Source organism: Chionomys nivalis, chromosome 5 (assembly GCF_950005125.1).
Source record: "Chionomys nivalis chromosome 5, mChiNiv1.1, whole genome shotgun sequence".
NCBI lineage: Eukaryota > Metazoa > Chordata > Mammalia > Rodentia > Cricetidae > Chionomys > Chionomys nivalis.
Genome location: NC_080090.1, coordinates 24,436,366 through 24,458,283, shown reverse-complemented (window position 1 = coordinate 24,458,283; position 21,918 = coordinate 24,436,366). Strand labels below are relative to the sequence as shown.

The window sequence follows — 21,918 nt, the reverse complement described above, 5'->3', positions numbered from 1 at the left end:
GGTCTTCTCACATGGGAGGTGAACATCCAGCCAACTGAGATTCATCCCCAGCCTCAAAACGTGATTTTTTTAAAAAATAGCTGATGTAAACATCACTTCTCTAGATCACTCCACCCACACAGAAAGCCAAACAAACGATGGGGACGCTTTGAATTGCCTTTTCTCTACCTTTAACTCTTTCTTACACTCATGCCAAATGTGCCACAGGCTAGGTGCAGCATGGTGTCCCTTGTCACCCTTCCATTGGGAAGATGGAGACATGACAGCCTCGTTTAATTCAGCAGTCTGATCTCGAATGTTACATTTCACAAGCCTTCTCGCTGCCCTGCAAGACCATTCAGGTGAATGTCCGCCAGTTTGTGAGGAACACAAAAGGTCTCGCTTGTTTGGGTGATGACTGGCCATTCTCCATTTCTACCTCTGCTTCCTCGGAGAAGTCCCCTGGACTCTCCCTAATGGGGCCTGGGACTTCCTTTGCAGGGCCTGTTCCCTTCTGGAAAGCCCAATGTAAGATCTCAATAGGCTATAGGCACCTGAGCAGCAAAGACCACAAGGCCTATGGGTGTTCGTGTGTTTATTATGTGCTACCTAATACAGCAAACATAGTAAGTTTGTAAATTAGTAAGACATGTATGCATGAATGAATGAGTGAGTGAATGAATGCATATATTAAAAATGCCCGACTGCTTTGTTCTAACTACCCTCTAATGCATGACTATTACTCGTACATAGGAGATTATAAACCAGTATCTTTCTACCTTCCAAAAGAAAATGGCTCAGATAAAGCAAAAGAGAAAAGGTCAAAGACGTAGAAGTGGGGGGGGGGGAGAATAGGAAGCCCCCAAACAGGATCGCTTATCACTAGTGTTTATGTAAGTGTTGGTGGGTGTAATGTTGTGTTGAAGTCGGGTTTGGTAATAGCTTTCCTTATTTGTGCAAAGGAAGAGGTATGTGGAGGCCAAGAGGCAGGGACTCTATCAGATAATGTAGAGAGAAGATAAACCTTATATCTCTGACCGTAATGCTACATATTGACCAGCAGAGGGCAGCTCCAAGTGCTGCCTACATTTCCCAAACAACTCCCCATAATAATTTTATTCTAATTAATGTAATATGGATAGTCTTACTTCCTGAGTTAGAATACTCGAGGAAGCTTTCATGATTTAAAAAATAGCCTACATAATTTCTTGACCCCTCTATTTGGTGCTTTAGGTAGGAAACAGGTTAAGCCTGTGAAAACAGCGATGATGCAATTGAAGCTAACTTTGCAGAAGCAGAAATGTGTCCAAATGCTGTGCCTAGTGACTCACACATGCTAGCACCTTTAATCATCACAAAAGTCTGAGAACTTACCATTCCATCAGTACCAATTTCCAAGCCAGAAAAACTTAACATCAGATAATTTAAGTAACTTGTAGAGCCTGGAATCAAGGGAGAGGTATCTTATTCAATGTGTTATATAAGACCCACCTATCAGAATACTTTCGACCACAATGCTTTGTTCTGCTGAGCTCTACTTGTTGTTACAGAGTGCTAGAGCTAGCTTTGCTCACCGAGAAGCTTCTAGAGAAAGAATGGAAGCAAAGAGAGATATAAATAGATATCACAGAGTTAACTATTTCTAAGTCAGTTACAGCATCATGTTTTGATCTCAAAGGAAGTTCAATGTAGTAGTTGGAGATCTGTGGGGTTTGTAAGTTACAAGACCGGGCTTTTTAAACTTTGGCTTTAATATATATGCATATTTATTCATCTTGACCATGTGTTTCACCTCTTTGTCATCTCTATGCATAAATTTAGAAAGTATGTTTGCACTATCAAAATCCTGCCTGGCTACAGTGTGACCCCATCATAGCTCTTTAAGGCTTTGCTGATGTTTGACACTGACTTGGAGACAAATGTTAACAGATTGGTAAGAAACAAAATCAGGATAATTTTAGTTCACCATGATAAATACTATCGAATATTTGCCAGGTTGCCAAGCAACAGTACCAGGCACAAAGATTAAAAGGCACTTAAGACTCAACTCCTACCTTTAAAGGGTTCTTCTATACAGCTTGGAAAACAGGCACAGATCAATAACCATAATGCAGTACAATGACCCAATAAACCCGATCTTAAAAGTGCACGTGGGATACCACGGTGACAAAGGAAGGGCAGTCTGGGGTGTTCTGGGAACTCGTATCTGAGATTAGGATTTTAGGGCTGGCGAGATGTCTCAGCTGGTAAACATACTTTCAAGACAGCCTGATAACCAGAGTTCCATCCCTAGGAACCACAGCAAGCCTGAAGCTGTGGATCACATCCACAACCCTGGCACTCCTACAATGATGGGAGGTGGAAACCTTGAATCTCCCAGAGCATTGATTGGGGGACTCAGAGAAGCAGAAATGGAAGACTTTGACTAAACAAGGTGGCAGGAGAGAACTAACTCCCAAAAATTGTCCTCTGAACTCCACAGATGTGTCTTGGCAAATGTGAACACACACACACACACACACACACACACACTATAGGTACATATATATGTGTAGATAGATAGATAGATAGATAGATAGATAGATAGATAGATAGATGTATATACAATTTCCAGGATCTGTTTAAAGTATAAAATGAAGGTGATTTTCTTCAAAAATTGGTTTTAAAACTAGGCGAAAATCTTCACATCCTGTCCTATGATGGAAGACCATCTAGAATTCTGACCATGTCTGCTCACTAAAATGCTGAAGTTAAAGGACTATTGAATCTGTAGCCCATCTACTGGAGATTCTTCTCCTCTATGAAGGCTGCTGCGAGGAGGACACTACAGCAGCTATAATGGGGCAGTGAGCAAGGATTTTTAGAACAGTTCAGCCAAAAGTAGTTTAGTTTTAGGTCTTGAAATGGCTTACAAAGACATCTAGCATTGCTCTGTCATTTCATAGAAAGGGAACAGAGATCTGTCAGTAATATTAAAATCAATCAATCTTGCATCTAGTTGATGGCCAAAGCCAGAGCCTTCAGGAGACGGCTAGACAGTTCAGTTAGTAATTATATATTTGAGAATTCTGGAGATAGACTGATCAGGCTTCGCCCCATACTGACTGGGTTGCATTGAGATATTTAAACTTCCTGTCATTCAGTTTTCTCCTCTGTGAAATGGGAATAAGACTGGATTACCAATCATATGGAAATTAGAAAATATGAATAGAACGTTAGATTGGGATGAGATAATGCAAATTAGTCGGTGTCTTCTAAATACTATTGTTGGAACTTGGGCGTCCCATTTTCTACCCTGATGTTCTTTTTGTCGCAATAGGAGTGAAAGGAGCAAATGAGGTTCTTTCTATTTTTCTTCCTCTGATGCAGAAAGAAATCACTGCTTTAGATTTGTGTGCCCATGTGTCATTTATGTTCCCTGACATCTTTCCTTTCAGGGCCAAGGAGATCAAGATCAAGTTGGGAATTCTCCTCCAGAAGCCAGACTCTGCTGTTGACCTTGTCATTCCATATAATGAGAAGCCGGAGAAGCCAGCCAAGACCCACAAGTGAGTCATGAATATGGATTCCGCTTCTTTTCCTCCAGACGATGGCTGTTTTTTGTGTACAGCACTGTCATTCATTTGTAGCGCTACCCTTTCAATTGCTCACTGAAGATCATTTGAGTCCTCAGAGAGTCAGTTCATAAATATTTTATTTTTAACTCCTCCGTGTTATATATATTTATATATATTTGCAGAATGAAAAGAAATAGAACCTTGCCTCATCTTTGAAAAGATGAACTGTACTTTATAAAGTGGCACCAGCCCCTCAGTTATTGACTGTAAGGGCAAAGCATCTGATAATTTATTGGCTGGGCTCAAGTAACCCTCATCCAATTCGTTATGGATCACCATAGAGCACACTCACCAAAGAGTAATAGCCAAGCCTTTTTCTTGGAAGGGAAATGGAGCAAGATCACACTAAGGAAAAGGCAGACAATTTAGGACTCAACAGTTTCTTCTTGAATATACAAGGTTCCCTTCCAGGTCCAGCAGAAGAGAAGAACCACAGCTTCAGGGCAGGGTGAAGATTTGCCTAGCTGTTCCCACTTTCTGTACGCTGAGCATTGTTTTCCCAACTCATAAAAATCATACTTCCGACAGGGATTTTACAGTCCTCTGTGTCTCAACTTGAGCTGTGTATATCATCCTCACCCACGCCTTTCTATCAGCGTAGGCATGGCAGGAAAGCTTGATTCTACACTCACGACTCCACCTACTTTAACTCAGTAACACCATCCATACCATCACATGGTCCACCACCTTCCATTAGCTCGCTAGACCATTACTGTTCAGATGCTCTCAATCTTCCCTTTATAGCAGAGGTACCCATAGAAATGAAAAAGGGAAGCCAGAAAGCTAAAAGGATGCTAACTCCTTCATTATGCCACCCAAAAGCTTCAAGATCACAGATGTGTGGGAAAAGTACAGGAGTTCTTTTTAACTTCCATTTCTCTTTCTTAATTTAATATTTGTAGAAATTGGCCAACCCATTCTTTGTCCAAATGACCTTCAACTTAATATAGTTGACTGGCTGGAAGATGCAGAACTGGGTTATTCTGTTTTAAAGTCATTTTCCATCATCCTAAGTGGATATTTCCATTTTCCTCCTTTTATTACTTCAAAGTGTTCCCAAACCGGAAGTGAGGCATAATTGGATTTTCTACATTTAAAAAGGACAAGCTAATTGAATGTGAAGCCCGAAGCCGCAGGCTGCCTGTCCTAGTAGACAGCAAGAACCACACTGCATAGCCAGCAGGTCAAAAAGTCTATTTTGAGGCAAACAATGTGGTAATTATTGATCTGTTGGGATTAACATTTCAAATGTAGCTCTCTATTTCCTGCTTTGATCTGTTCTCTAGAACGCCACACAGACACCCGAACCATTCGGCTCTTGGGGAGTCAAGAGAGCTATGGTTGGAGAAACCCAGGGCTGAAATTCATTGGCTTATTTGCTCTTCTTGTCTTCTATCCCCTCTCTTCTTCCAAAAATATTGTTTGTCTTTGAGAAAAAGAACAACCCCTCTCATCCCCAGGGGCTGCTGTGTGTGATTGCCGCCTTTCACCGTGAACTGAACAAGGGCCCCTTGCAAGCACACGTGCTCTGCTCTGCCTCTTTACGTGGGACAGATTTCTGGGCTTTTAGCCTTCAGGGAATGGCCTTGCTCTTCATGAGCTCATCCAAACTCGTATCTTCACTTACACGTTTCTCTGTATTTTTTTAACCTGATTTATTTTCTCCTCAGAAAATAAATCTCTTGATTGAACGTATGTATTTTTAGCTTCTCTCATCTTCTTTGGGCAATTACTTTGAGGAAGTACTTCTATTTTGTAATATATTTTAACTTTTCATCTGACTAAAAAAAAAATGAGACCCTGGAAAACAACAGAAAATAAGCTATCCATAGTCTTATGCCAAATCCCAGCTTCCATTAGGAGAAAACAAGTATCTTCCATGCTGGAAAAAATTCTCTCCCTCATCCTTTTGGCTCTCACACCTTTCTCTCTCTTTGCTTTCATTGGATGATGTTTGCAGACTTTTGTCTGCTCTGTCAGCCCTACTTCTTTGATGAAGGTGTTGTTCTTAAGGCTGGGTGTCTGACTCAACACAGACTGGACCTGTTTTGTCTTAGCTCCCTCCTTATCAGAACTCTCTTCCTTAACCCCCAGCCCTGTCTTCCCCTCTCCCTCCCCTCCTTTGCCTACTCTCTGCCTTTCCAAGGCTCTGCTTCAGGTCCTCAGAATGAATAATAACCAAAATTTGTAAGCTACATACATTGAGTTTGTAATAGCATTATGGTTTGTAATATGCTGAATTACAAAATGTCAGGGGCAGACCCTCTTTCAAGCAAGTTTTTATACTCTAAATGTCCTTCTTTGACATGTGTTATCAATTTTTAACTGAAAGTATTGATATTATTGTGTTTACCACTTTAAAGCCCCAGAATGACCTCCACAAATAGCCAGTCCAAACCCTGGCTGGTGACGAACAGTCGCAGCATGGTGTCCTGTGTGTTCCTGCACCTGGTTAACTGTAGAGTGAGCCTTGAAAGGGAATATGTGCAACTTTACAGATACAAAGAAAAGGCATTTCAAAAGTATGTAACATATTCATGGTGCCAAAAGGCCATGGGGGTAAGGACATAAGAAATACGCATGGACTTGAGCCTGCATGTGTTCTCTAGGACAGTAAGGAAGAAAAAAGCAGGCACTCACAAATGACATCAATGAACTCAAGGTTTGTTTTCTTTGTCAAAAGCAAGAACCCAGGAAAACATGATCAAGCATAATCAAGTATATATACCAGACACTGTATAAATCACCAACTAAATCAAAACAAAAAGGAAACCAAAACTATAAAATCCAGCCACTGGTGCTACCAAGTTAAATTCTTCCCCAAGGCTAGTATTGACCTATGTTGCCAACAGGTGTAGCTCATGGCTCTGTTCATTCAAATCTAAATAGTGAGTCATCTGTGTTTTTCAACAAAGCTGCCTCTGGGTAAACGGAGCCAGACTTTGGTTACCTATCAATTTGGCCCCTGTTTATTGAAAGAAGTCCTTCACAGTATATTTTGCTCATGACCCATCAGGTCTAAATAAATATGGATTGAGTCTTTATCCAATGGCCAACAGATGGGAACTCTAGATGAGCTACTTGCCTTGTTTTGATTCCATATGCAGGCCCCAAATTGAATATGTTTTCTTCATCTTTGCAGCCAACCTCACTTATTCCTTCAGACTGCTGCTGTGGGAATAAGAAAGAATGGGAACGTTCTCTAGGAACGACACCCGACCTTGGCAGGGGTTGTGTGTCCTGGTAGTGTATGAACTATCTAGCAAGTGGAAAGCAGCTAGGAGGGGAAAAGCTGTCGTTTCCAAACCGATGTGGTCACTTCCTGAATCAGGCGGTCTTTGCACTGGACATTATAAGACACATAGTCAATCACTCCTATAAATGTTTATCTTGTTTTTCATCTGAGCCAGCTTCATCCCCGTCACTCACACCCACACAGGGAGAGCTCTGTGCTCACCCTCATGGTCAGCAATGACCTTGCCAACCCGGATGCTCATTGGTCATTTGGATCTGCATCTCTCTTGTTTCCAAAGAAGTCCCACTTAATGAGGGCTGGCAAATTCTGAGAATCAGGACAGGATGAACCTGTTACCTCCTCGACTGGTAATCAGAACGCTGGGCTACACGCCGTGGGGGGATCTGTCCTACTCAGCTATGTCCTTAAAATCAATTTGGTCTAATTTCACCCCCAAGCAGGGTTGGCACATGTCCCTTTCAGGAATTTAATCTTGGTCGTGATGTGCTGCTGATATTGACCATTACTTGGCTTTATAATGAGACCGTTTGGGACAAATTGCATCTGGTATCATGTGTAAGTCAGGGCACCTGCTCGTGGCATTGTTTCTTCCTGTATGCTTTTATGCAAACCAAAGAACAAGGGCAGGACAAGCTATTTCATTTAATGAGACTGTTTATAAAATCAGGAGGCTCAGGGAGTGACCCAGGCCTACCCTTTGCTCTGAGTTAGTTTCTATTGTCCCATTGTACAACAGGCTCTTGATTCTGAGAACATCTGGACTTGATGGTTGTCTGCTGTGTGTAAAGTATTAAACACATTGTAAACATGTGCATGCAGAATAATATATATTCCTATATATTATATATATAATTTCTATATATAATATAGGTTACAACAAAGTATAAACACACACACACATACACACACACACACACATACACGTGTGAATTGTCTCAAACAGTTACTAAACAACCTAAGACCTTGGGGATAAAAACATGTCTTCAACTTCGTCACATAATAAATGTTTTGCCAGTCTGCTTTAATTGGATGATAAAGACCAAATGTAGTCATTCAAGGGTTCAAACTCAGTGAACACAGGAAGATAAAGTCAGCTCTTTCCCCTCAGACAACAGCAGCTCACCTTTGTGCATTCTGATGAAAGAAGAGAATCAGTGGTTAACAAAGTACAGCTGTGGGGTTTCTGTGGATGCAGATGTTCAGGTAACAGCAGTCAAGGCATAAGTTATATCTTGGCAACTAAACCTTTGGAGTCAGTGTCTCCAGCATTTAAGCTTGACATTCTGACTTAGGAGATACTAATGCTTTTTTTTAGAAAAAAAATCTTCCAAAAAGTATCTCTCTATGTTAACTGGAAGGAGAACAATAAATAAATAGAGATTTTATTTTTCAACCATACTTCTAATGTGGAACAAAATCAAGCTGACTGTCTTCTATTAGTCTTAGTGAGATGACTTTGGCCTTGGGGTGTAGAATCAAATACCATGTCTATTAAGTCAGTGGCTAATGCGTGGCATTGTGAAACTTAGATTAGTTTACCCTCTGTGACAAATGGTTGAATTTTATTAATACATATTTGAAATAAAGATCATCTTTGGACTCACTCCTATGGAATATATAAGACTGTTAGACGTGACCACAGAACAAATAGACTCCAAAAAAGACCTGTCTGGTCAGATTGTCCAAAAGGCAATAAAAATGCACTGTAGGTACCAGATAGCCAACAGCGCATCAGAACCAATGGCAGAAAATAATCCTTCTACCCTATCCTGACTGTTGTATCGTTTCCATCTGAGAAACCAGGATCGAGTCGTTGTCATGAATGTGGTTAACTTCCTTCTTACGCGGTCACCCTTCTCTGTCCTTATCATTGATTTAGGCCCTCGCTGGACGAGGCCCTGCAGTGGCGCCATTCCCTGGACAAGCTTCTCCAGAACAACTGTAAGTTCACGTGGTTCTCACGAGGGTCAGAATGGGGACAGACACAGAGCATCTTCATTCTGCTCGTGTCCTTCTCCAAGTTGTGGTCTGAACACGGAAAGGGCATCCAGAGGCTGGAGTTGTCCAGATGGCCAGTGGGGAAAGTGTTGCTGGAATTCTAATAGGTCTTACTAATAAAAACCCAGAGTCAGACACTGGGGTAAATGCTGCAAGATCTGAAAAACACAATAGCCAGCCACTAGAGAGACTTTTTACCTCTACTGAATCCTCAGACTGAAGGGGGGGGGAGGACAAAATCCTGTGCCCACGAATTCTCAGAATGAGTGCTCTGAGCTCCTGTCTCCTCCCACCTTATATTCCTCTCTCCACCCAGTCACATCACCCACTCCTGTCTCCACCTCCCTAGTGGTGGGATTAAAAGCATGTGTGCTCCCAAGTGCTAACACCAAAGGTGTGAGCTCTGTTTCTCTTTTAGACTGATTCAATCTTGTGTAGCGTAGGGTGGCCTTGAACTCACAGAGATCCACCTGCCTCTGTCTTCCAAAGTGTTGTGATTAAAGGTGTGTGCCACCTCTGCCTGGCTTCTATGACTAAGTCGTAGTTTAGCTCTGCACTCTGATCTTAAGTCAAGCCTTATTTGCTAAATCACAAACAAAATACCACTACAGGAGTCTGAGACAAGAGCATTGCTATGAATTTAAGGCTAGCTTGGGACACATGGTGAGTTCTGGACCCATCTGGACTACAGAATAAGACATTAAACAACAACAACAACAACACACACCACATACACACATTAAAACCGAAGGGGTAGGGGTAACACTTTTGCTGATTCATAAGGAACATTTGGAATTTTTTGTGTTAATATAGGCCATTGCCTCTCAGGGTTGATAAAGTTACCCAAGCCTTCATTAAATCAAAATCTTCTGTAGTAGAAATAAACTCAAGCAGGCTGCTATTCAATCTTTTCTTGTTAGCAAGGACCTACTTACACAAATTTTTCAATTATTTTATGCATTTGTAATGCGTGTACACGCATCTATGTGTGTTTGCTAGTGGGAGGCCAGAGGGCAGCTTCCAGGAGTTGGCGCTCTTCTTGTCTCTGAGGGTTCGGGAACAGAACCAGCTCATCAGGTTTGCCAGCCCATGCTTCACCAGCTAAGCCTTCTCACTGGCCCTAAAAATGATTTTTAATCATTTGGGGTCTTTGACTTTTTTCTTAAAATATACCACATTCTTAAAGTTTCGCCTTCAGTTCTAAGAGAGAAGCCATCTGTTTCCATTTGTTAGGTCTATAGGGCACATAACAAGCATGTTGATCTTTAAGAAAACAAAAATAGATTGCACATGGGAGCTTATATAACTCCCTCCCCAGCACCGTCGGGGATACGGATTCTCCCACATGAGCATTTTAAGAGCAAACAGGGATAAAGGCAGTCTGTGGCAACACAGTTTTTATTTGGGTCCTCTTTTCCCAAGGGTTGTAAAAGGTCAGAGTATTTCCTCAGACACCCTGTGGGCTGGACTGTCCCTCAAGGCACAAAGCAGCCGGCCCAGGCTCATCCTTCAGCTTCCATCTTCACAGCCTGCCTTGGCTTCCTCTTCTTTGCTTTCCTGTTTTCTTCCTTCTATGTCCTGGTCCACCATTCTCATCATCTCACTGATGGACAGCCATGATTTCCACTTGTGACAATGATAATAATGAAAGTGGTATAAAAGATACTTTTATCCATGTATCATGTATGCCTTGTTCATGTGTGTGTATAGTCATTGTTTGTCCACCACTTCTCCATTATATTTCTCTCCCTCTCTCTCTTTCTTTCTATAAATACTATATATACACACACACTAAGAATTTTGCATATATTGGTCTATTTAGTGATTGAAGTCATCTTGAGACTTAAGTGCAACAACCATTGCTTTTTTCAGAAAAAGAATCCATTATTCCGAGAGCTAGGTAGCTTGCCTCTGATGTTCAATACTGTAGCAGTAACAAAATTGGGGTATTTTCTTTAAAGTTTATGTTCTTTTGGTCCTGTGGGTTGGAGGGATCTGCTGATTTCATAGTTCACTGAGATCCACTATTAAGAATTGGGTGCGTATATATGAGGAGAGAGGAAGTGAAGATAAGAAGAACTCAAATAATTAACAGCCTCATGGAAAAGATGGCTGAGCAGCAGGTATTTCCAATTGGTGGGGAGGGGGCAGACGGGGGAGAAAGCAATGTCTCTCCTCCTTTGACAAAAATCCTCAAGGGTGAATAGCCGAGGAGCGCGGGGGTGGGGGTGGGGGGTGAGGAGGTGGGGGGGAGGTGATGTCATGGATGAGGCAACATTTGGATTGGGCTTGTAATGGTGACAAGTAGTAGCATTGAATTTGGCACAAATGATGATGAAGAAGGCCAGTGTGTACTGAACTTATGAAATTTTGCTTGCCACCATATAAAAGCCACACGTGAGCTATTCAGTCCTTTACCATAGTCCTGTCATACAGCTTTAATTATTGTTTGCATTTAACATACAAAGCAACAGAAGCTCCATGAGGCTAAATGTCCTTTCATAATAAAGGTGTCAAGACTTACCACTAAGCAATCTAGGGTCTGAAGTCTGAGTTTTGAACCAACGAATCATGCCATAGTTTTTATAAATTACCAATGCTTTTTCAGTGTCTTCCCCTAATTCATCTCTGCTGAAGTATTTGTACTAATCTTATTTTCAATATTTTATAACAATCTGACTTAGAGTCTTGGATTTGTTTAATGCTCCTACTATCCTCAAAGGGGTTTTACGGGTGGTTCCCTCTCTTATATAAGGCTGTTTCTTTGACTCCCCTAATGTCAAAAATTGCTATCACTCATTAGGGCCAGCTCTGAATTATAATGTATTGGTGCCCATATGATGTATGGGTACTACACCTGGAGAATGCTTATGGCCAATCATCAGATGGATACCCAAGCATCCCACTAATCAGAGTCCTGGTTAGTGGGATGCCTGGGCATGATGAGAGGTAATTTGAGGCTCTGTGCTGGCTCATACAGGCCCTGGAGTGCTTTCTTGGGATTGTGTGCTAGAGTTCCGTGCTGGGAAGCCCCCAGGTAAAAGAAGTGGGGTAAGAAAGATACGTGTACCTTGTAAAACAGAGCTATTTGGCCTGGAATCAGAAAAATTCTGACTCAAAAAAGATGTCCAGGGGTGACAGGAATTCAACAGAAAAGCCTCTGAGGAAAAGAGCAGTAGAAAACCAGAGTGCAGAGAGCTGACGAGCAGTGACTGCGGACGAGTCTGCTAAGAGAATCCCTAGATACTGAGAAGCTAGATGGGAGAAGGGGTTGCTTTAAATGACTCCCGGCCCAATGGGGCATAAAGCTATTTTGTGTGCTTTGGTTTAAAGCACACACATTGACAAAAAAACCTTACAATAGTATTGTGGAATTCACCAGAGCGATGAACTCAGTATCCAGGGCACAGGTCTCTGTGATGGGAAGCCGGTTCACCAGTTCTCTTCCTGCTGTGAACCAAATGCTAAGATCACTATTAGTTTTGGTTTAGATAGTTTTATGTATGATAGTTTGGTTTATATAGTTTGGTTTATATAGTTTGGTTTAGATAGTTTAGATAGTTTGGTTTAGATAGTTTTATGTATGATGTGCAAATGCACATGTACACATGCCCATTTTAAATCTAAAAGTAAGTTTAGATTTATTTTTCTTTATTATTCATCTCCACTATCTTGTTAAGTTCTCTTCATGAGCTCTCTGCATCTGCTGCTTAGGAGGTTACTACTGAAGGGTGGGAAGGAAACAGGAAAGCATCGAGCCTGTGATTATCACATGTACACAAATAGCACATACAGCCCTCTACAGACTCACAGTCGCTCTGATACATTCGATAGCTTCTGCACACTGACATAAACCCAGCTGGTGGTCACAGGAACGACCTGTGACAGCTTCACCTGGCCCCGTCATCCAGATGTTAATCTGTACATTCCTATTTCACCTTCCTTCCGTCTGAACTGAACTTAGGCTCCTTCTGGGACTCTGTTGCTATGCTCCAATGGCTTCTGTTGTACAGATGATCAACGAGTCTTCCTTGTTCATTCTTTCTTCTTTCTGTGGAATCTCTAAACTCTTCTAGGGAACCAAGCCCATTTGATTTACCAAAGTGATGTATTGCACTCACTCAAAAGTCACCTGCAAAAAGAGGAAATGAGATAATAGTTTCTGGCAGTCACTCATTATAAATATTACTTACTATGACAAACCAAGTTTTAAATACGTTTTTGGGTGCTAGAAATATAGATTTGTGGTAGAGTGCTTGTGTAGTATGCACAAGGCTCTTCATTCAGCTTCCACTACTAACAATAAAGGTTTTCTTTGGAATTGATGTGTGCCCTGAATGTCATCAGTATTGATGTCAAAACCTCATTGTTATAGACATTTGCCACCTGAATGCATTTGCTTGTGTAAAAGACAGCAAGGCAAAGGCCTCTGTCAGTGTCAGAGTGGATGACAAGCAGCGATCTTCTCTGCTGCCTTGTAGTGGGGAGCTGCGGGCCTCTTCCCACAGCCCGGCTCCCACATGGTTAGCTTTATACCCGAAATAACAACACATGCATTGTATTCTTTTAAACACTGCTTGGCCCATTTCTGTTCATGTATGTAGCACCCCAAGGTGCGCTTACCGGGAAGATTCTAGCCTACGTCCATCCTGGGTCAGAGCTTCATCGTGTCTGCTCTGGAGAAGAGAGCATGGCGTCTGTCTCTCAGAGGAGCTGCCCTGCATCTGAGCTCACTTCCTCTTCCTCCCAGCATTCTATTCTGTTTACTCCACCCACCTAAAGGCTGGCCAATCAAATGGGCCAAGGCGGTTTCTTTATTAGCCAATAACCTTCCTCCATCATTTCCCCTTTTCTGTTTAAACAAAAAAAAAAAAAAAAGGAAGGCTTTAACGTTAACATAGCAAAATTACATATAACAAAACAGTTATCAACTAAGAATTACAGTTACAATATTTACATCTACTTTATCTTTATCATAACTAAGGAAAACTATAACTATCTATCTATTCTTCAACTCCATCAAAGACTCCAGAAGGATATAATATTACCTAAGCAAACAAAAAATAAGCAACTTTCAAACTCTAGAAATGACAGAGACATCTCGCTGCCTTGACAGTCACCCAAAGTTTCTCTGTACCGTTGGGGCATCCATCTTCGGCCTACAGGCCCATAGTTTCCAGCAGACATTTCCATGAAGCAGGAAATTTCAAAGGCAGTTCAGTCACTATCTGCTGTGTCCTGCAGAATGTCTCGCATGAATTCATGTCTCTTTCATGAATCAGGAACCCCAAAAGATCATCTCACCTTTAGGCAAGTTCAGCAGTCCTCTCTCTGCGGGTTCTTTGTGTCCAGTTTATACAATAGTCCAGGCAAGAGCAGTTCCTTGTCCAAATAGCTATCAAACTCCATAAGGATCCTCTTCGATGCCCATCTTCTTCTTCTTGAAGTAGATTGGTGCTGCCAGGAGCAGAGTGTCTCATTGTCTTGAAAAACCCTAAGTTATTAAAACATTTAAAATACCATATTCTCTAGCCTTTGAAAGATATGATGAATGCCTATCTGAAATATATGCATGCACATCTAGAAAATCTAACTAACATGACTACAAACTTGACTATTATTAATAATTATCCATTAATAACCTATATACATTACATTTTGAAATGAACTATACAATCACAATACCTTAATCAATATCAGAAATACATACACATATAATAAAATTGACCTTAAATTAATATCAGTAAACCAAGATTCATATCAATGCAAATTATTCACATCTATATCATCTCCCCCTTTAAATGTAAAAGAACATTTATAAACAATATATGGGAACATGGGCGCAGTTTTTTCTCTCCAAACTGCTTCCTGCTGAATGGGGGCGCTGTTAATCAGATATTTCAGGGTATAACCTGTGTGCTAGGTTCATCTCAGTCTGCAGTTGAGCAAAGTAATTTTTTGAGGGTGTTCACAGCAACCTTTCAGGAGGACGTGGTCTATCATACCATATTGGGATAGAAGCAATACACAGGGTCTCATCGTCTGTGAAAACAAAAGAAGAAATTCTTTTCCAAAGTATCATATCCTTAGATCCAAATTCTGAAGTCAAGGTATTTTGAAAATATCTATCTTGGATTAGTTCAGCAGCATTTATAAACAAATATCTTTTAGCATCTGTTGCTCCTTCCTCAGCATTCAAACAATTCAAAGAGAGCATAATAGCATACAGTATCAAGATTCTCTGTGTATTTTCCATCTTTGTGAAGCTTTATTTTAACTCTATTTTGTTTATTTTTACTTTTATTTTATATTTTCTGTATATCTTCGTCCTGGAATAACTCTTTAGACCAGGCTGTCCTTGAACTCACAGAGATTTGTCTGTCTCTGCCTCCCAGGCAGTGGGATTAAAGGCGTGTGCTACCACACCTTGAAGTCTCAGAGATCAATCTCCCTCTGCCTCCCAAGTGTTGGGATTAAAGGTGTGCACTACCACACCCAACTACTCTCTTTCTTCCTTATTTTACTTTTAAGAACTTTAATTTTCAGCCTGTATATATTTTTAAACACACTGTAAATCATTTAAAGTTTTCTTTGTCTTTGAATCTCTTTACTGTATATCTCTCTTTTTCTGACCACATGAGTCTTTAATTTACCAAGCAATATCAGTAGGATGAAAGCCGTGGCTTTGACGGCTGGATCCAGCACATTCCTTAGCTTTCCAGCCTCATGGCTGAGGTACCGGCTGTAGCCATGTTTATCACCACAACTCTGTGGCGTTTCAAGGTCCTTGCCAGCAAACAAGCTACAACACTCAAATGCTCTCTCTGTAGCTGACCTCCTGCCTCAAAGAGTCAGAGTTTGCCCTGCATCTCTGTCCTAGCCTGCCTGCATGTGGATGAAGGGGTAAAGGCAGATAAACTAAAAGTCAGCGCATGGGACAGCATGATGGAGCCTTCCCATGTCATCTCTAGCATCTTTGTTCCACCTTATGTTTTTCTCTCAGTTCAATGCAGTGAGAATAGGAAACTCCTAATGGAAGGTTCCTGCTCCAAGAAACAGAATCACACATCTTTTTAGAAGTGGTTTAGAATAACAGACAAATATGCTTGGCTACAGAATCAGAACCTGGTTTTAAGTTCCAACCCTGCTCTTACTTGCTGGACATTCTGGAGCGGTGGCTTGACTTCTGTGACCTCATTTATAAAACAGGACACTTATAGCTCCTGCTCTTTGTGTGTATAATAAAAATTAAATGAGTTTCCATTTGTAAGTTTTTTTTACATCAATGACAGAATGTACTGGAAGTAAAATGGGGGTTTTTAGCTAGATATAGTTTTTCAAATCTATTAATGAAATCTCCCTACTGACTTTTCACTTCCTAGATGGACTTGCCAGCTTCAAAGGTTTCCTGAGATCTGAGTTCAGTGAGGAAAACCTTGAGTTCTGGGTTGCCTGTGAGGATTACAAGAAGATAAAATCCCCAGTCAAAATGGCGGAGAAGGCAAAGCAAATTTATGAGGAATTCATCCAGACAGAGGCCCCTAAAGAGGTTGGTACTGGTGGGTAGGTGGCTGAGTGAATCCATTTAAGAGCCAGATCAACACATTCCCAGGCACAACTTTATGAGCTGCCGGCACAGCATTTGAGCTGAAGGCTACCTGTGCTTGTGATTAGAGTACCCAGTAAGTAGCTACTGAATACAAGGACAGTATGATAGCGTCAAGCACGTCTGACCTAATTGCTGTACAGACCACTGTGCAGCAAACCACTGTGCAGCAATGGATCTTCAGTACCATACAACCAACCTTAAGGACGAAGGAACTCAATGTAAGATTTGGGATAAAATGTGGGGACTATTTTATTCCATTTGGAATGTAAGACTGACTGCAACTGTTTTGTAAAATTATGAGAATTAAATTAAACAAACAATAGATGTAGAAAAAAGCTCATGAATGTTCCAACTAATTGATGCCAGTGAGTCCCCTTTTTCTGGCCTTTGACATTCGTCCTTTATTGAGACAGCAGGATTTACTATTCATGGGAACCAAAATAAAACAAGGTAACAGTGCAAAGGGTATTTAAAGCCAATATACCACTGATTGACTGATGAAGACCAGATACGCTCAGGTTGCAAGGAAGCTTTGGGGAAGTCTGTCTACTCTTATCTTTGCTATGGATGAAACCAAACCAGAAAGCTTGTTGAAAAATCCAAGATGGCCGCAGCCAGACCTGTCCATCTGGTCGAGTCCTGTTGTAGTCCATGATTCTCTTGAATCCAATGTGGACACTGAATTGTCATCAAGGTTTGAAGTCCAGCACATGGGTGACTGAGTGAGCTATTATAGATGATTTGTAAAGGGAAAGATTCCTGTCATCTCTTTTCCTATGCATATGTAACAAATCTTATAGAGACAACATGAAATACTTATTCCTTTGGCTGTGTAGCATCCTTGGCTGGTCCTTTCAAGAGATGGATGTGGGTGTGGAGAAGCTAGTCAGTTGGTAAAGCACTTGGTTAGTGTGTATGCAACAGGTCCTGGATTCAATCCCCCAGGACAAACTAACCACTCTGTAGATAAAGCGCTGGTTCATCGCTGTGCTTGTTATCTGGTCAGAACTGCTGCCTCCTGGTTGGTTTCCGGTGAAGACTGGTTCTAAAGCTATGCCAAGGCTCTCTGGTCACCAATTCTTCACTGTCATCAGAAGGCAGGATGCCTAATAGGTAGAAAGTCTGTGAAATCAAGTATTAGTTCACTTGCATTCAAATCTGTTTGATAAAAGCACTTAACAGAGTCAGGCCGTAGTAGGCACACCTTTAATCCCAGCAGAGACAGGCGGATCTCTGTGAGTTCAAGGCCAGCCTGGTCTACAGGAGTGAGTTATAGGACAGCTAAGGGTATTACACAGAGAAACTCTGTCTTGAAAAACAAAACAAAACAAAACAAAAAGACCAAAAAACCTCTACCAGAGATATGATCTTGAGCCACTTAACTTGTAGATATATTCTTAGGTTATTGAAAGATGAAATAGCACATGCATAGATTGGCTACAGGTGGTGGGTACCTGGTAGGTGTCTAATGCAGTTGCCTCTGAATCCGAGTCACGTGCTTGCTGCAGCATCAGCTTCCTCACCCCACTGCTTCCGAAACAGCAGTGGTCTTTCTCCCTTTGCATGGCATCCCTTCTGTCCTGTGTCCTGCTGGTGAGAATTCTGCCACTCCGGCCCCCTCATCCAATCCTGAAGCCTACGCTGACTCAGTGACCCTGTTTCCTGGCCCACAGGTGAACATCGATCATTTCACTAAAGACATCACCATGAAGAACCTGGTGGAACCTTCCCCGAGCAGTTTTGACCTAGCCCAGAAAAGAATCTATGCCCTGATGGAGAAGGATTCGCTGCCCCGCTTTGTGCGCTCCAAGTTTTATAAGGAGCTAATCAAGTAGTCAGCTGGTCAATTGTCAGATTACCGGGCTTCAAAAATCACCCTGTGCGTTGACTTCTATCCTCTGTAGTAACACAGCATCCCCCCAGCACCTGCACATTTTCCCATAGCAGCTTTGCTCCAAGATACCCCCCAAAAAAGGCAACCCCTAGACTGTTGTCAATTCTTTCACTCATGTTGGTTCAGATGTGGATTTGTGGTCTACTAAAGGCCTTTGCTTCCATCTCTTCCTTCTGACTGCTTTGTAATGAAGGTCTCTCCACCAATTTTCTGTCAGCCGGAGTCACAGAAAAATATCCTGCTTACCATAAAGCCATCTGTGAAAAGAATAGGTGTTAGATTGCTCTTTGAACCAGGCTGAAAAGAAAACGGTCCCCTTTCAAGGGCATTTGACTGGTCTTGTTTATTGTTTGAATTCTCATCCTCTAACTGAATTCAGTCAGTAAAAGGCAGGAAGCTGTTTAAAGGGCGGCCATCATTCGACTTTTAAGCAAGTACTTGGTTTCCCACACCGGCCTCTTGTTCCTAGCCTTCCTTTATACACTCTAAAGAGGAGAGGAGCTACGATGCATAGAGTAGACTTTACAAAGCCAGTCTGAGCACAATCCATTTCAGTTCAGCCCTTACACCTCCAAACCACAAGGAAAAAAGTCAGCCTTCGCCTCTCCCAGTTAGAAATGCTAGTACCCAAGAATCTGATTGGACTGTTTGGAAAAAACTTTTCTGACTTTAAATATCTTCTTCATATTAATTGAAATAGCAAAATGTCCAAAGAGTTAACTCAGTGCCCAAAGAGTTAACTCAGTGTTTCACACTCGCCCAAGTGGCTCCTGTTTTGGAGACTTCAACTGACTACTCTTACAAGCTGTGTGAGTGGCCACGCTTGTCAAAGGAGGATGAGGTGTGTGTGTGTGTGTGGGGGGGGGAGATGCCTCAAGGGCGGTGCCCTGGGGTTACGAAAGAATGTAGGAAGGCATGCTTCTGCAGCCAACAGCAGCATCATATATCCATATATCTGCCGTATCTCTATATAATTTCAAATTTAAAGCAATATATATACATGTGTATTCTTTTAAAATATAAGGCAATAAATGGGCGGTAAGTATTCTGGTTCCAAAGGGGAGGCCAAATGTATTAAGATTGGCCTAGAAACTTTCTGGAGGAAAAAAAAAAAAAACCTCTCTGTGTTAACAGCAGTTTCCATGGCAACGAGAAGAAAATACATTCTTTTAAATATGAGAAATTAGAAAAAGTAAGATGACCTCTGGAGGAAAAGAATGCATAACACTTATTTAGCATCCCCCCTCCCCCCGCTCCCGCCTCCCTCCTCCCTGCCTCCCCCCCCCCCCCCAGTTTCCCTTAAGCAAATTGCCTGAGAAAGTAGGAAACTTAGTGTGTGAGCCCCGGAGTGCTTGTGTCTTGTGCTTCTGGGCACAGCCACAGCCGAAAGTGGGTCTGGGATGTAGGAAAGTGTCGGGACTAAATTGTGGTCAGCGCACAGAAGGATTCGCTTCTCGTTCTTGAAGGGAGCCTACAATTAGCCTCAGACCTGACCCGTAATCTGGGCTTCTGTCTGAGCTCGATATTGTTCTGGATTGAGATTGATATTTAAATCAAATCGGCCAAAAGGGACCCTCCTTCGGAGAGTAATTATGTTTGTCTGTTAGAACAGGGCTGTTTGTGTAAACAGACTCACATGCGTACACACACATACACACACACACACTTATGTATGGAAGTATTTTTTCTCTTTCTCATACTCCCACCACCACCACCCTTAACTGTATAAACTGAACTTTAAGCGGGTTTTCATTTCAAATGCATTAGGTGAACTTAATCAGAAAAAGTTTTTATTTTATCCCATTTATGGACTTCACTGGACTGTGTTCTCTGTGTAAAATTCTTTTCGACAAGAAGAATTTGACTATTTCCTGAAGAGCAGTAGATATCCCTTAGCAAATCAGTTAATAAACTAGTAAGCACTCCTTTCTAGGAATTTGCCAAACGATGCCGTTATACAAGTGGTGGTTTAAGAATTACGTAGGTGGCTAGTTCATTTGTAGGAGTGACTTTCACTCCCGAAACTGAGTCCCCCTACCAGGCATTTCCTTCACTTCCTGGGAACTTAGCAAATTTGGAACACAGGGACACATGGAGAAGGAGAATAAAGCAGAAAGAGGGAATAGCAAAGAAGAAAGCACGGATCGGTCCTGTAAAATCAGCCCACTGGCTGGGAAACACAGAGGGACAGCCCAGTGTGAAGGATGACCAAAGTGCATCTCGCTGTCTTCCTGTGGGTTTGCAGAGAGGTTTTTCGGGGCTCACAATGAGGCAGGACAAGGACGTTCATCTTAAGATCCTACAGGAAATTGATTAGAGAAAAGAACAGCTATGGAGGGCGCATTTTCCATGGAACTTGTGGGTGCCAGAGATCAGGGAGTAGAGAGGTCAGTCTGGAGCATCCAAGCATCCAAACCTCAGAGCTAGGGAACTCTAGGCAGGTTTGGGATATAAAGTCTTGGTGTATAGGCTCCCCAGCATCGAGTCTCTCTATCCTGCCCGCATTCTAGCATCCATTAACGTTCTCTTAGTACAAGCCCGATGGTGAATGGTTTAAAAGCTACTTCTGGTGTTAAAGACACTTCTTTTAAGTACAGTGGCTAAGGAGAGGACTTAATAGCCAAAGAACAACTTTTTGTAGCCCCAGGAAACCATCTTGGAACCGAAAAGGTTGACTTTCCCCACTGGGGAAATATCCGGGACACTAAATGAAAGCTTATAGGAGTGAGTGATTAATACAGCACACATTCAGAATCTTTGGAGTTTTAACCTTGTTTAATTGCTTAATAATAATCATACTCATCAAGTAGAGAAGCTATGTAGCCATCTGACTCATATCCAGTTTAACATGTTTCGTACCTATTCCCTTGTCTGACATACATGCCTTTTCCCTCTTCGCTCACTTCCCCATCTCCCCTCCCTGTCTGAAATGCTGTGTCTCACTGTTCTTACATAATAATAAACATGTTAAGAGCACTTCAGTTCCTACCTAGGAAGAGGCACAGGTGAAAGCACAGACAAAAGAAAGGACAGCGCTGAGGAATACGTCACAGGAGCAAAGGACCTGGATAATGTATGGCAAATTTTCTGTCCTGAAGTTGTCAGAATATAAGGAAACTTGGTTTTGTTTTGTTTTTTAATTCTACAACGTGGGAAGTCTTTTCTTTTTTTTAGGGTAAAATGGAATAGAAATGAGAGGTTTATCAAGTCCTGTGCCAGCACTTTTCTCGGAAGTTTTAAATTCTGGACCAATTACATTTGTTTTCTGATTATTGTATCCAATACTTTGAGTAATATGTAACTCACTCTTACTGATAATAAAATAAATATTAACCTGTAACAGAAATCACATATTTTATCAAATATATATATATATATATGTAATGGTCTCACATATTCTCTTGGCGTCTGAGCATTCTTTCAAGAAGTAATTTTTTCCTAGGAAAGAATCATTTCTTCCCCACATTGTGTATGACAGGTGAATCCTTGATCCATGGAAGGGACCTTACCAAGAGTGAATCCCAAAAGAGGCTGCTAAGCAAAACTCTGGAAAATAAAATGAAAT

General features: G+C 41.6%; 1 protein-coding gene across 1 annotated transcript in view; it reads left to right on the top strand.

The window, feature by feature from the left end:
- LOC130874854 (regulator of G-protein signaling 5) overlaps positions 1-21,718 on the top strand; it is a 40,543-nt gene extending 18,825 nt beyond the window's left edge. The window contains exons 2-5 of the mRNA XM_057770386.1: positions 3,417-3,527; positions 8,732-8,793; positions 16,233-16,399; positions 18,133-21,718. Coding sequence (XP_057626369.1) covers positions 3,417-3,527; positions 8,732-8,793; positions 16,233-16,399; positions 18,133-18,294 — 502 coding nt within the window. The 3' untranslated portion in view covers positions 18,295-21,718. The remainder of the gene's footprint in view (positions 1-3,416; positions 3,528-8,731; positions 8,794-16,232; positions 16,400-18,132) is intronic.
- Positions 21,719-21,918: the final 200 nt, after the last annotated feature.